Below are 16,024 nucleotides of genomic sequence, written 5' to 3'. Positions count from 1 at the left end.
AACATTCTGAAGAGAGCACAGGTGACCCTCCAAGAACTCTCAATAAGGCCACAGTGAGAGAACAATGCATGGTTTTTCTGAGCACTTCTGAATTTTCTCCGGAGCCCTTGACGGTAATCCACAGGCCTGGGGCCATAGAGACAGATGGGCAAAAGGGCAGGACTCAACCAAACCTTCCACACCCCTCAGTGGTCCTTCAGCTATTCCACAGCATGCACATTCAGAGGAGGCAGGGCCCCTCCCTTCCCAGCACCCACCACCATGACCAATGATGGATTTCCACCATTCCTCTCTTCTGGAAGCCCCACTTGGCTGCAGACTCTAAGTGGGCATCCATTTCTCCAGCTGGAAAATGAATTAAGCTGTCTTAATGCCACTTAGACCTTGGATGTAGGTTGGGCCCTTGGGGAGAGGTGCCCTGCAGGACACACTGGCATGAAATTCTCTCCCCACACAGCTCTCCCACTTGTGAAAGATCATGTTTCCCCTGTTTTCCCCTGTACATGGAGAACTTCTTCACACCTGGAACTGTGTGTCACTTGGGTTTTATCTATCAGGCACTTAAGATTATGTGGACTCTATCCCTAGCAGACAAATTAGTCACCCCACAGTGATTAACAGACATTTGCCTAGCATACAGTACATTAGCACAGAATATGGAATATCAGAACATTCATGTTTACCACGCGTGCACACACACGCATGCGCACATGCACATGTTGGGCACTATTCCAAGAACTAACAAGTTTTAACTCACTCCATCTTTTTCACAGACCCCTGAGGTAGCTTAGGGGAAAGCGAGGACTTGAAGTCTGGCATGCTGGGTCCAGAGTCTATGCTCTTAGCTACCATGCTACTTTGCCTCTCCATTGTATGACATATGAATAACAGAAAGGAAACAAAACTTGGCCTTGAAAAAGCCACACCACATCCCTAGACCTCAATAAAGATAGGCTGGTTAAGATGATATCCAAAAGGTCCTGTTGAATTCTGAAGTACTTCTATTGTACTGTACTTGCTGTAATGTGATCCCTCACTTGGAACATAGAGTTTGAGTCACCGAGTTTTTCCACATTAAGAGAAAATATAGTTGCCTGAAGACCCAAAGTAGTCCACAAAACTGGGAGGTGGACATCCCCAAAGTTAACAGGGCACAGGCAAGGCTCCTCTAACTATGGCCGGCAACATGCATGTTGCCAAGCCAGTCTTCTAGAGAAATCTGAGTGTCTGCCACCCCTTGCCTCCTACAGAAACAAAAACCACAGAAACATTCTCCTCAGTGCCACATTGTTCTAGGGGCTGCTCTTATACTCCAACACTCCCTTTCCCAGTGAATGAGTTAACATACAGAAGTACATGTGAGCCCATGGAGGAAAACGATTGGGCAGGGGCACCGCCATTTTGCTAATTTGTTTGCTGGCTCTGTCTGGCCATCATTAAGTCAAGGAACAGTCAAAGAGCAATCCTGGCAGCCTGGGTTGATGGTACATCCACTGTTGTGTAAGGAATCTGGGATCATGAGATGAGCTCGATGTCAGCTATTACTGCATAACAACCATGAAATGTCTATGACAGATAACAAATATTCATTTCCCACTCCTCCTCCCACAGATCAGCTGGGCTTTGGCTGATCTAGTTGGACTCAGTCAGCAGGTTCAGTTCAGGTCTGTTCCACACGTAGCTCTTCTGGGACCAGTGAGCCACAGGGGGCACGTTCCGTGGTGAGGGTCCCAAGCACCCAGAGGGGGAAGAAATACATGACACCTCTTAAGGCCCAGGCTGAGAGTTCACATGCACTTGTGAACGAGGGACATGTGGAGCAGACCTGAATCGACCTGTCATCTGGCCCAGCTATGGCCCTCATCGACTCACACGGGCTTCCACCTTCCTGCCAAGCATCAGGGGCCCCAAGCACCATCACCATTTCCAGGATACAGCCTGGTGGCCAGCATGTGCATCTTTCCATGGCGGGGGGGGGGGGGGGCTTTCCCTGCCTCCCCCCCACAGGACAGAACAGTGGAAAGACTCCAGCCCCTACACACCACAGATGGTTAATCCCAAGGTGTGTTCTGTGCTGGCCCCAGGGCTCCCCAGAGACTGTGCCCAGCTGTCCAGGATAGGAACCTGTAGGTAACATCCCTTATAGGCTGCCTTCCCTTCCCTCTCTCGCTTCCCATGCCCTGACTGGGGTCTTCTGAGATGACCTCCACAAAACTACCCATATTCAAACTCAAGTGAAGGGAGTTATAAAGATTAAATGACAGATGGTGTAAAGTCCCCAAGCCAACACTGGCCCAGCACTGATCTCACAGCCACTTACCAACACATTAGGTTCAAGTGTGAGCCATGGGGGCTACGGGCTCTAGCAACCTCTTCAGAGGTCTGTCCTTTTGCGTTGTGACACTTACAGTGGCGCACAGAAGAGTCAGTGGGCACAGCAACATGTCCCCATTTCACAACACGTCTTCTGGGGAAAAAAACCAACCTCCTGGGCTATTGCATAACTAGTTTGGATTCAATATCCCTGGATTGATCCCCTCACCTCCCCCAGGCCAGCAGGCTACCCGAAGACTTATTTCAGGGGCTTCCCCTTTTCTTCCGTGGGGGTAGGGCAAGTGAGGAGTAAGCTGGGGTGGTCAGAACAGTCTTGACCCCTTATGGATGCATTTATACTATCTGTGCCTCTCCGTTAACTGACTACATCACATCCATTTTTCACATGGAGGTTTTTGTCTGCCTGGGGTAACAGAGAGACGAACAAGGCCAGAGTTCCATTTCCCCCATGGTCCCACCACAGCTCACCCAATGCTGACACAGAAAGAAAGCATAAGCCTCGCCCCCACGGAAGGACAGGGTTCATGCCTCCTGCTGGGCCCCTGCCAGTTCTTCTGTGAGGCCATTGCAATGAACACCTGCTCAGGACACCCAAGTCCCTTTCAGGGCCCTGAACCGTCCTCTGGGGACTGGACAGAAAAATGCATGTGTCCAGACAGCATTTCTCAGAAACCTCTTTGGTGGCCACAAAATTTGAAACCTGGGAAACCCCAGGGAGGCCCAGAGGAAATGTGGACACAGGCTAGTGGAGACTTCAGTCCAAGCAAATAAATTAGAGGGGGAACTAAAATACTAACAGCATAGCTCTCAGAGGGAACAAGTGCTAGCTCACTCAGAATTAGGCAGAGAAAACCTGAGTGTACAATTTATAAGACTGATGAAAAGGAGAGAATTTCCTGAATCCTTAAAGCTCAAGTTCAACCAAACTAAATAATGATCAGCTCAAAAAAATTAATTAAAAAAATATAATAATAATCAGCTCAGTTTGGAGGTTTTAAGCAGGAATCCTGAGAAAATACATTTCTTTCCAAGATCCCAAGCGCCCCTTGGCAAAGAGGTCTTCAAACTTACATGAGAGCATGTGGACCAGATGGGAAGGAAAATCAGCCTTGAGGTATCACGGAATTACTGAATCTGGGTTTCCTTTTCCTGCTGCCTCAGGACATTTGTCCACAGAGCTGCCTTGGGAGCCTTGGGACCATCTGGGGAGCTGGGACTGTGGAGACCATCTGAGCCAACCTCTGGGTCTTCAGGAGAGGACATCAAAGTCCAGAGAGAAAAAGTAGGTTTCCCAGGGCTACAGAGCATGTGGCAGTGCCAGAAAACCAAGTTCTGCTTAATCACTTGGCTGAGGCTTAGTGAATTTTGCTGAGACTTCATATAGCTCGGTAAGCACTCTGGGCTCTGGACAGAGATGGGGAGGGCTGGGGCTGGGCAGGGTCTGAAACGATGGTCCTCTCCTCATCCCCATTCCCTGGGCAGGCCCATGGGTGCCAAGAGACAAACCAGGGATCCAGGGCTGCCCCCCAGTTAGTTTGGAAAGCTGAGGGAAACGGAGATGATGGGAGTTGTTGGGGGTGCTGTGGCAGGGGCAGGGGGCAGGGATCAGCAGTGCTCACCTTCATAGCAAGGGATCAGCGTCCTGCCTTTAGCCTGGAGGTTGGACGGGATGATGTAACAGAAGCCATGGGGCAGGATGTGGTCTGTTTCATAGTAGATGTTCTTCCAGCGGTGGGCACAGGCCTAAAGGACAGAGATGAGGTCAGAGCAGGGAAGTCAGCCCCAGAAGGTCCCAAAGCAGAGCTCTGGCAGTGCCAGGTTCTTCTGTGTGAGGAGACAAACAGAGGGGCCAGAAAGCCATCCTCCCTCCTGCCCAGCCATGGCTTGGCACCGGGTAGTATCTGGGGCATCAGCAGCCTCTTTAAACAAGAACAAGCCCCTGGAAGGCTACTAGGAAGAGACAGGAAACATGTAAACTAATAAGGTTATACCTGGAGCTGAGCCCTGGGAGGGAAAGACTAGGGTTATGGGATGGAGACTCTGTGGGTGGGAAGGACAGAGGTCAGGGAGAGAGGAGAGCCAGCCAGCCACACTGAGCATGACACAGAGGTCACTGGGAACTGAGGAAGCAGTGAGAAAGGCCTGGAGGTTGGAGGGAGAGGAGGGTCGCTGGCAGGAGGGAAGGGGTCAGAAAGGGGACAGAGCTAGCCCATGGGGGGTCTAGTAGACCTTGAGGGCTATTATTTTGGTGGATGTGCAAGGGAAGCTGACACAGGTAGGTGGCATGATCTGCTTTATGGTTCAGAAAGAGAACAGCCACCATGTGGAGGCTGCAGGTGGGCAAGAGCAGAAGTGAACATCAGGTGGGAACAGATACTGGTGTGGCCCAGGATGGGGGTGGAGGGGCAGAGGAGAAGAGAGAGCTTCAGGGTATGTGCTGCGAGTAGCATGGATGGGCCCTGGGGAACCACCTAGGAGAGCAGGGAAGGCAGGAAAAGGAAGCCAAGTGAAAAGGACCCCCATGTTGGTCCCCCAATATGGACCTTGAGGCCCTCCGGCCAGGATGGCTACACAGGCCTCACAGGTGCATCTGATCACTTAGTCAACTAGTTATTGAGTACCCACTGTGTGCCAGGCTCTGTGCTGGGCCTGAGGATACAGCAATGAACAGCCAGAGCCCTGGGTCAGTCTGAAGGGAGAGACACACTCTAGTCCTCCTGAGGCTGCTGGGCCAGGGCACACTTTGGGAAGCTCCTGTTTTGAGCTGGTTTGGGGCAAAGGTTGAACCATTGCCCTTACTTGGCTGTTGTTGCCTACAGAAACATTTCAGCGTGCACATCATTAACCAGAATTAAATGTTGATGGTTCTATTTTCAAAGTAGATTTACACACAGCAAAAGTCTCAAGTATACCATTTAATGCACTTTGACAAAGGTGTACATTTATGTGAACAGGCCCGAAGCAAGATATAAAATGTTTCCATCTCACCCCCAAAGTTCCCTCATGCCAGAAATCAGCTGGTTTTGATAGGAAGGTCAAGAACGGTGACTCTGAGGAGGTGCCATCTGAGCAGAGGCCTGAGAAAGTGAGGGAGTGCCTGGGAGGGCACCTGAGGGAGGCTCAGGGCAGAGGGCTCTGAGGCAAGCGAGAGCTTGGCGTGTGTGAGATGAGGCCGTTAGGGACAGACCCCCTAGTCAGCGTTCTGAGCAGCTTCCCGGCACTGGGCTCCAACAGACACTGGAATGGGAGCCAGTGGGAGGAACGGAGGCTGGGTGCACCCTTCCCCACCCACCAAAGAACACCCCCAGCCTCACCCTCAGACATAACTGCCCACTTGATGTGGGAAGGCCTATCCACATCCAAATATCCACAAGTTTGGATTACGCACCGATCTGCTTACTCTGAGGGCATGCCCGGTTCTCATGGACGTGCCCCACTCACTTCTGCTACTAGTTCACCTCACTCTGGCCTACAAATCTGTTTTCTTAAAATACCACATTTTGAAATAATCAGAGTGTTTAACCGCTTGCTTTCTTTCCTTCAAATGTACAACAAGCCACAATGTTCAGCATTTATATGGCCCATATTCTTCTACAACTCTAGAGGGTGCACAAAGGAGTCTTCAGAATTCCTATTTTCCACATGGGAACCCCAAGTGGGCTCAGAGCTAGCAAGTATTATAAACAGGCCTGGAACCCACTGTTTCAGGGTCCTCCTCATCTCACTAGAAAACATTTCCCATTTAAAACTTTCTATTCCTGCCTGAGCAGCCATCAAACCCACCACCTGAGACAGATCTAGTAGCTGTTGGGCTACCAGCCTTACCCACAGGCTCCAACACCCCTGAAATAACCACTCTGGAGCCCAGTGAAATCCCCAGGTCACCAAATGAGAGAGGCGCCTCTTTGGGGTCCTCAGATCATCCTACGATGAAAATCACTGTCTGCCAGCCTCTCTGCTCTTCATCCCTTCAAACCAACTGCCCACAGGACCCCTAACAAGGGCACTCTCTGCCCAAGGACAAAACTACTGGAAATAAGAATGTGCCCACACACTCACTGGCTCTTGCCCTAGGACATTAAACTACATAAAATAAATCCCTTGTTATACTGCAAAACCATTTTCATTTCTCTCCACTTGATACAGTTTCACATTCACAGCATGTTTCTCAAGGGGCTATACCAATCTGTCATAAAGCACATCATCGCTCCAACCCACTAAGTAGTTGATTTTTAAAATGTTTAGTTCTGACTCAATTCTGATGCCTTGCAAGCCATTGAATTGGCAGGTAAATTACTTCTATTTTAACTTACAGACTTAGCAAAGCCCCTGGCTTCCAGGGCTTACTGCATTTTATTGTCTTTCTGGGCCGGAGAGACCATAAAAAGAGGCAGATGTTTATCGTGGGGCATGCTGACTCTTCTAAGGAAGGACACTCTGCATTTAATGTCTAGTTTATTGTCTCCTCATTTGTTTTTATTTTGTTTTTTTAAGTGCCATAAACTGTTTAAGGAGTGATCTTGGAGAATTCCTAGAAAATCCAAATATTACATTTCACAGTAAACTAAACTGAAATTAAGGCATTCTGTGAGGTCAGAGATCAAAGTGTCAAAGGCAGTATGCATGTAGGAAAACAATGAAGAGTATTTCTGAATATAAATTATAGAAAGAAAAGACTGTTTAGCTCTGATTATCATTATGTATACACACGCATGTCAATCTGACTCCTGGATTAAAAAAAATTCCTAGGGACTGTCTCCAAAGGATTACTAACCTCATCAATCTCTCCAAATGAGTTCTGCTGTGAGGGAGGAAGGGGGCCAGAGCAGGGAAGAACAGGAAAAAGAGTATTCTCTAAAAATAGCAAGACTGGCCAAACTCAGATTCCAAATAATCATAAGAAAGGGGAGGGTCATCTAGCATCACCCCAAATCTTAGAATCTGACATCTTTCCAGTTATAAGGACTGTTTTTTTAATTCCAAAAAATAAAAAGGAGAATATGAGCAATTTTTTATTTCAAAGGTCTTTTCTGTTGTATGGAAACAGCACGTCCTTCCTGGGCAGGCAACATGTGGGGCGGGGTGTAGGGGGTGCCTCTCCCAATGGCTCAGCCACAAAGGCACATAGGCCCCCATCTCCACCCTCTTACACAGATGTCCAGAGCTATTACCACACCTCGGGTCCACCCTCCACAGCCAGGGCCAGGCCCTGGGCCACCGAGAACAGTGGGTGGAGGGGGTCAGGGACATGATGCCACAGATCTCCCCCTACCCAACAAGGAAGCCCCCTGCCCTGCTCCAAGGGAGGATGGAGTGGCCTAGGAGGCACAGGGAAGAGGTCCCTGGGTGCTGGGAAAGTCCATTCTGAGAATGCTGACCAAATGACAATTCATCAGAGTGAATACAAATTATGTGTGTCCTTTCTTGCATGTGTTATAGTTCATTAAAAGTTCTCTAACCAACAACCAGGAAACATGGCAACAGAAGTAAATGCAAAAAATGGACTCTGCAGCTTTGAAAACAGCAGACAGGTGAGAAATGGTGAATAGGAAGGGACTGCCCTGTCACTTGGAGAGGACACAGCACACAGCCAAGAATGCCACTGCCACCAGAAATAATCTAGACGCTTCAATTACTCGTCATCTGAGCCTTGGAGACTACTGAAAAGCAGAAACATCAGATTTGAACATTTGGAGGTGCCCTCCGAAGTCCAAGAAAAGAGTCTATGCCTATGCCGGCGGGGGCTGGGTGGTGATGGCAGGAAACGAATTCTTTTTCTCCATTTCTCTGTCATCTGCACACTGGGGGTGCCAGGGGACAGACAGCGTAGAGAGGAAAGGGACTTGCCCCAAATCCTGATGCTGTGTTTGCACCTGCTATCATTTGTTCACTGGGGAAAACAGGAAGGTACCACAACACCTGCAAGTCAAGACCCCGGCAAAGCCAGGGCTGGATGCCGGGTTCAGGGGTGAGAAAACATCATTTGTCAATGAGACATTTGACGCCCTGTCACAGCTTTTAAATTCTCCACCTGTTCTTTACTTTGAATCAGCACCAGATGCCATTTTTAAAAAACCCACCCACCTCCCCCTCTTCAAACCTGCCCTGGAACCCAGTATTATGTTCCCTAGGGATACAGGTCCTACACTCACACCCCAGGTACCTCTTGAGCATTCAAAAGGTGTTTGAAAAACACCCACCTTCCTGTGTGTAATTTTCAAATAAATACTTGCCTTGCAGAAAGCCTTGACAGGTAGACTTGACACATTAAAGAAAAAGCAAGTGGATAAAAGGTCTCCAGGTAAATATGGATGACATCACCATTCCCTGTACCTTGGTGTCACTCTAGGGCCATTTTATAGCATTTTGCCTGTCTACCAGTCAGCCACCAAGAAGGGATGGCAACTCATTTGCTTTCTAGTTGTTTTAACAGTGACACTCAGCCCTTATATTATTCAAACACACTTTTCAACTCTTTGGAGAGATCATCTCCAAGCACTGACCATGAGAAGGGTAAAAGATGTGGCCTCTCCCCAAGCAGCTTCCATAATAAAGGAGACATACACACAAGATAAATTATACATACAGAGGTAACAACATAATGCTCAGTTCCTAATGAGCCCAAAGATGCTCAGTTCCTAATGAGCCCAAAGATGCTAAGCTTATTCCAGAAAGCACTGTCACCAAATGACAGGCTTCAAGGAGGAAAATGAGTCTCAGCCAGGGAGGATGGAGGGGGCTGGGAACAGAGAAGACTCAGGACAAGCCTTTCCTAGCAAGATGGCACATGTGCAAATGTTTCTCATGAATGACTAAATAAAATCTTTTAAAAATAAATAAATAAATTTTTAAAAAGAAGGAAATACTGTCATATGCTACAATATGTATGAACCTCGAGGACATTCTGCCAAGTGAAATAAGCCAGTCACAAGATAAATACTGCATGATTCCACTTACGGGAGTTATTTAATACAGTCAAACTCTTAGAAACAGAGGAATGGTGGTTGTCAGAGGCTGGGGGCAGCAAGAAGGGGGCAAGTGTTCAATGGTACAGAGTTTGTTTTACAAGATGAAAAACTTCAGAGATCTGTAGCCCAACAAAGTACACACAGATAATGCTACTGTACTGCACACTTAAGAATGGTTAAGACAGGGGATCCCTGGATGGCTCAGTGGTTTAGCGCCTGCCTTCAGCCCAGGGCGTGATCCTGGAGTCCCGGGATCGAGTCCCACATCAGGCTCCCTGCAAGGAGCCTGCTTCTCCCTCTGCCTGTGTCTCTGTCTCTCTCTCTCTCTCTCTCATGAATAAATAAATAAAATCTTTAAAAAATAAATAAATAAAAATTAAAAATTAAAATGGATAAGACGGTAAATTTTATGTTATGTCTTTGACTACAGTAAAAAAAAAAAAAAAACATGAGGGAAACAAATGCCGTTGGATGCTTCTCCTTCTCTAACACCCATGGGTGACTTACGAACAGATGAAGCAGTAATTGTATAAAACATGAGAAAAATAGCTCTGCATGCAATGAATGAGAGCAGGATTATCACAGTAGATTATCATATCAGAGCACTATCTCCACTAAGCACTGGCTCTGCCTTCTTGGTTTCCTTTGCTAACTCATTCCTGTAATCGTTACTGCTGATCACATCTCCAGAGACAGCTCCCTCCTCAGACTGATTTGCAGTGACACAGAACCCTCTGGAAGTAAGTTCTTGGCCACACAGAGGTTATCCTTCTATGGGAGGAGGAAATGTTTTCACAAGATCAACCTCTGGCTCTAAGCTCCAAGCACTCTAAAGCATGGTGTGTTATACCACCACCAGACTACCACTTCCTCTATCCTGAATTTTGACCTCAGGCCATCCTGATTTAGAGATGGATCAGCTTCTTCCCTCCTTTCCAGAGGACGGCACACAAGCATTTGAGCCCTCCTGGGGCCAAGTTGTCCAGTCAGGGTCAGGCTCAGTGTCTGGAGGAATGTAGAAGTTTGGAGATGGTCCAGGAAGACCGCAACAGTGATTAAAGCACTGGACATGGCGACACACAGCAGGGTTGGGGCCCTCAACAGATATACAATGGTTCCAGTAAGGAGGCCCCTCCATACTGGTGATAGCATCCAGCTGCTTCCTCCTTCCCCATGGGGCCTGGCAAGGGGCAGATGATAAATTTGTGGTGAAAAGGCAGGCCAAATTCACATGAATAGCCCCTGCTATGGCGAAGTTTAACATAAAAGTGGGCTCCTGAAAGAGGGGAAGTAAACATTTTGCCTAGATCTGTACAGAAAACCTACTTCCCCTGGGATAAAATATAAAATAAAAAAATATACATATACAAAATATACATATAAAAATATGTAAAACACTCCACTTTACAGCATGTAGCCCAAAGGAAGCCTCCAATGAATCAGCTGGTAATATTTTCCCTCCTTGATCTTATGTTTTTATAAGAAAAATCTTCATAGAGCTTCCGAGAAAAGTCAATGAAAAGAAAAGGCCTATGAAGTCAGAATACTGGTTATCTCAGTGGAGAGGGGCACAAGGGAACATTCTGGTATTAGCAACAAGGATGCAGGAGTGTGGTTAAGAAAAATTCACCAAGCTGTTCACATCAGGTTATTTAAGTACTTTAGTGTTCTACCGTAATAGGAAAGAGTAAAAGAAAAAGAAAAAAGTAGACAAAATTTCTGAGGTAATTACAAATTCCTTTTTTGTTGAGTCTAATAAAACCTTCTGGAGTGATGGAAATGTTTTCTCTGTGTGCTGTCCAACATAGTAGCCAGTAGCCATGTGCTGCTACTGATCACTTGAAATGGGTCTAGCATGACTGAAAACCTGAATTTTTAATTTAGCTAAATTTAAAGTATACTGACTCCATGTGGCTGGCAGCTACCTCCTTGGATGGTCTAGCTCTGGGACATCACAAGCCTCAAGGGTCAAGACTTCTCTTTGTACCTCTGCAAAGCACCCAATGAACCTGCTGAGTATATCATATGCACTTTGGGAACTAAATATAGTAAACCCTTGAACAACATGGTGGTTTGGGGGCAGCAGTCTCTCATGCATTTGAAAATTTGCATATAGCTTTTGATTCACCCAAAATTTAATAGTCTGTTGACCTGAAACCTTATCAAGAACCTGCCGATCTTCCCAGCAGGTCGGAGAGTCAGTTAACACATACTCTGTATGTTGTATTTACTAGACACTATATTATTACAATAAAGTAAGCTAGAGAAAAGAAAATATTAAGAAAATCCTACAGAAGAGAAAATACATTTTACAGTGCTGTAAAAAAAAAATCCACCTATAAGTGGACCCGTGCAGTTGCAACCCGTGTTGTTCAAAGGTCAACTGTAAAGCACTAAAAATAACATGGATTTCATAATATATAATACTATGTAGGAATAAGCAGGAATAAACTACTACACACAACATGGGTTAACTTCAAAAGTATTTTGAGCGAAAGAAGTCTTACACAAAAGAACACACATGGTAGGTTTCCATTTATATGAAGTTCTAAAAATATAAAAAGTAATCCATGGTAGTACTAATGATAACAGTGGTTGACTCAGGGTGGGAGGAATGGACTAGAAAGGAACACAAGAGAACTTTTGGGGGATGGAAGAAATAATCTATAACTTGATGGAGACAGGGGGATTACACAGGAGTGTACCAGTGTCAAAAGCCAAACTATAATCTTAAATCCTGTGCATTTCACATACCGCATACCTTGAAAAGCACACACTCACAAAAATGCTTACGTAATGAATAAGATTTCTGAAGCACTCTTCACCCACATTTTGTCATGTTTTGACAACTGTACCTCTGCACCCTGGAACGGATGTTAAACACTTGACAGATAAAGAAAATAAAATGGTTAGTCATTTGTCCAAGCAGTAGTCCAGAGCAGGCAACCTCAAGGCCATACCCTTGTCACCGTGCCATCCAGCCTGCCTAAGGAATCACAAAGTCATTCGTCCTCAGAGTGCCACCCCTTCTCCATAGCACCCCCGGAGGCCTTACCAGCACGAGGCCATCAGCCTTGGGCTGCCGGGCCAGGCTCACCCCCATCCACTCATCATCCCGGTCTTCCCGGCAGGTCTTTCCACATGGCATGCCCCGATTCTTCCCTAGATGAGAAAGAGAAAAGCCAGACTTCCTTTTAGAAATGATGTTCTGCTGGCTGCTTTTCAAAGGGTGGTCTACAGTCCAAATGCTGGTCACCTGCCAGTGAGAAAATGAGGAACTTGGAACAAAGTGTAAATCAACTCTATCACGATGCACTGTTGACTGCTTAATTCAGCCAATATTTTTTTCATCGCCAAGACTTTTGCTCCACGAAGGAAGTGGTGCGGTGATTTACATTCTGAAGCTAGCTCCTTACTCTGCTATGCACCAGGAATCAGCAGTTCACAAACCAGTCATTTTGAGTGGCACTAAAGAACACCACGGACACCTCTGCTTTTCAGCTAAAGAATATCTTAACAATTCTTTGTTTAAAAAAAATATAGCTAGGATTTCTTGCTGGGAAAGAACTTTGGAGAAAGTGAAGACCTGAAGGGATAATAAAGCAGCTCCCACAGCGTGCCAAGCACGGACCTATGTGACACTTACCTCACTTAACTTTGTTAAGGTAATTGTGTAAGGTAGGTATCTTAGTCCTAACTTTACAGGCAAGGAAACTGAAGCCAAAGAGGCTATGGAACTTTCTCAGTCCCAGTAAGTCCCAACTAGTAACTGGCAGAGCTGGGCTCTGAACCCAGGCGAGTATATAACCTGATTCTAAAGATGACGGATCATATATTTTCCACTGGACCAAAGTGAGCTTTGTAAGACCTTCACCTATCATATCTTTCCCCTACTTGAAATATAAAGCCCAAGATTGATTTTAATGGCCTCCTGCTTCATGCAGAACATAAAATCTTAACACCTTACCCCAGCCCGCGTTGTCAACCCCCCATGCTCCCATCCTCCCGCTCACCACTCCAGCTATACTGTCCTCATTTGGTGCTTTAAAATGGCACAAGCTTTCCTCTGCTTGGAGCTTCTGCCTCCCACAGCTGCCCAGCTAACTACGGTGAATCTTTTCAATCATGTGTAGATCAACTACCCACCTCCCCTCTGGTCTTCTTGCACTCGACTATTCATTTTAATGTCTCTTTGCCCACTAATCTGTATGGCCCAGGAGGGCAAGATCTTTGCTTTGTTTCACTAGTAGATCTCAGTGCCTAATAAGTAATACGCACTCAACACATGATGGATGGATGGATGGATGGATGGATGGATGGATGGATGGATGGAAGAGGGGATTAATGATCAGGGCACCCTGAGAAGACAAAGAAGAAGTGTGAGGGTACGGAACCCATTTCCACCTTGGCAATGACATCCACCCACCTCGAGCCATGTCCAATTCGGTGCATCTCCGATCAGGGTTGGTGTGGACACGGCACTTAAACACAGCCCCAGGGGACTTCACTGAAGCGCTGTATTTGGAATCTGCCTTTGGTGCCCCCACGAGGACCCTGCACGTGAAGAAGAAAGGACATTCTGTCACAACCCAGCACCAGGAAAGAGGAGGCTGATGGTTAAATCCTCACCCAGCCATGGGTGGGTTGCCTGAGCGCTTACTGAAAAACCCTCCTCCAGCATTAAAGTGTGCTAGAGGGCCTAAGGGGAAGGGTCCCCTGCAGTGAACCTATTAGATTTTTCTCCTGGTACCTTTAGAGCTTAAGACTGGCTGGGAACACATATAACCAAAGGGCTCATATCTAAAACCTATAAAGAACTCCTATAAATCAATAAGGAAAATACAGACAACCAATACAATAGTAGGCCAGATACTTGATGAAAGAAGATAACCAAACCACCAATAAACATATAACAAGATACTCAATAACATTTGTTATCAGAGAAGTCCAAGTGAGAAATCCATGCCTCCTAGAAGGTTACAAGTGCTGGCAAGGATACAGAGGAACCAGAACCCTCATATACTGCTGGTGGGAGTGCAGACCATGACAACCACTTTAGAGAATTAGCAGTTTTTAAGAAAGCAGAACATGGGCCTACCCGAGGGCCTGGCAATCCCATTTCCAGAAACACACCCCACAGAAATGCATGAGTCTACCAGGAGACATGGACAAAAATGTTCACAGCTGCAAATGTCATGGCCAAACACTAGAGGAGACTCAGAGGTCCACTCATGCCAGAAGATACAGGTAAATGGTGGCACAGAAATACAACAGCATTCTACACGGCAACGAAAATCAATGAGCACGCAACTACTGCCACACGATGAATCTCACAAATACAGCACTGAGCAAAAGACATCAGGCACAATAGGCACTCACTGTCTGATTCCATTCATCTGAAGTCCAAAGCAGCTGGAATTTAACTGGTGCTAAAGGTCATGCTACAGGTTACCTCTGGGGAGGAGCAAGGGGGGTTGTAGCTAGGGAGGGGGGCTTCCAGGGGAACTTGTGATGTTCTATTTGCAACCTGAGGAGTAGCTAGCCCAAATGTGATAAATCATTGAACTGTATATATGACATGGGCCTTTTCCAGATGTGTGTGACACTTCAACAAATAATAATAATAATAATAATAATAATAACAAAAAGTAGGAAATTTAGAGATGCCACTTCTCTTCTGTGTCCCCTCTTCCCCTTGCCCTCTACCACACCCAAAGCACCTATATTTAAGAGGAAATAGGAAAGAAATAGCAGGAGGGTAGAATTATAAATCATATCCTTTATGCCAATGCCAAACCAGAGGTAGAGTTCACATATGAACAGGGGCAAGAAGGAAGCTCAGCATCCCTTCTTCATCATGAACCAGAAGCTGCTGCGGAGATGAGCTCCCCCTGCAGTCTCCTTCCCTGCCATGGAAAAAAAAGAGTGAGAATGCTAAGATGACGGAAGAGATACACTTAGGGCTGTGCAGGCACGGAACATGGGGACACTGGCAATAAGCTCCCCTGCAGGTGTTACAGAAACACTTCTGCCTCATGTGTTTATGTACTGTTCCCAGAGAGCAGTCCAGTGCCGAGCTAGAGTGAAGAATTCTAATGGCACCAATAGGGCACAGCATGTGCTGAGCCATATGCCATTTGGAAAAAGCCTTGTCAGGTGAGACTCTGAACAAGATCTACACCTGTGTCCAAAGAGTAGAAAACTCCAAGCCACTTCTGAAGGAGAACATGAGCTGCTTCTTATGTGTAGCGGCCTGGAAAGGAGATGCAATTCACCCTAAGAGGTACCAGGCACATTGTGAAGTACACCATTCCCCACTGGCCTTGGAATAGAATGCATTATCTACTATGTATGTGTGGAAAAGCAGTCTAGCAGAGGTTGGAATGACCCCAGACAGCCTCCCCAGAGATGTGGAAAGCTAGCCCAGGCTCCCCTCACTTTGTCCTGAAAGCCACCTTCACCTTGGGAATCATGACATTCACCCCACCCCCACTCACAGAATGACACTGCTCCCTCCCCAGCACCTTGGCTGAAAGGAATGGAGATCTATATATCTGACAAAAGTCTGGGACCCTCAGCAAAGGCCCAACAGCCATACTAATCTGGCTTAGAGACGTGGTATCAGGTTCATGAGAAGGCATGTGGGTCCTGTCTTCATTCCCACTGCCTCTGAGCCCAATCCCTCAACACCCAGAACACAGAAGATCTCTGAGGACACAGTG

General features: G+C 46.6%; 1 protein-coding gene across 1 annotated transcript in view; it reads right to left on the bottom strand.

Moving 5' to 3' along the window:
• Window positions 1–16,024, bottom strand: part of ITGA9 (integrin subunit alpha 9) — a 335,241-nt gene that overhangs the window by 305,702 nt on the left and 13,515 nt on the right. Inside the window, exons 2-4 of the mRNA XM_055321450.1 lie at window positions 13,729–13,856; window positions 12,358–12,464; window positions 3,954–4,077 (exon numbers count right to left, since the gene is read on the bottom strand). Of these exons, the coding sequence (XP_055177425.1) occupies window positions 3,954–4,077; window positions 12,358–12,464; window positions 13,729–13,856 (359 nt within the window). The remainder of the gene's footprint in view (window positions 1–3,953; window positions 4,078–12,357; window positions 12,465–13,728; window positions 13,857–16,024) is intronic.

Source organism: Nyctereutes procyonoides, unplaced genomic scaffold (genome assembly GCF_905146905.1).
Source record: "Nyctereutes procyonoides isolate TBG_1078 unplaced genomic scaffold, NYPRO_anot_genome, whole genome shotgun sequence".
Taxonomy (NCBI): domain Eukaryota; kingdom Metazoa; phylum Chordata; class Mammalia; order Carnivora; family Canidae; genus Nyctereutes; species Nyctereutes procyonoides.
Note: the sequence above shows the minus strand (reverse complement) of the source record. Positions and strands in the feature narration are given on the sequence as shown.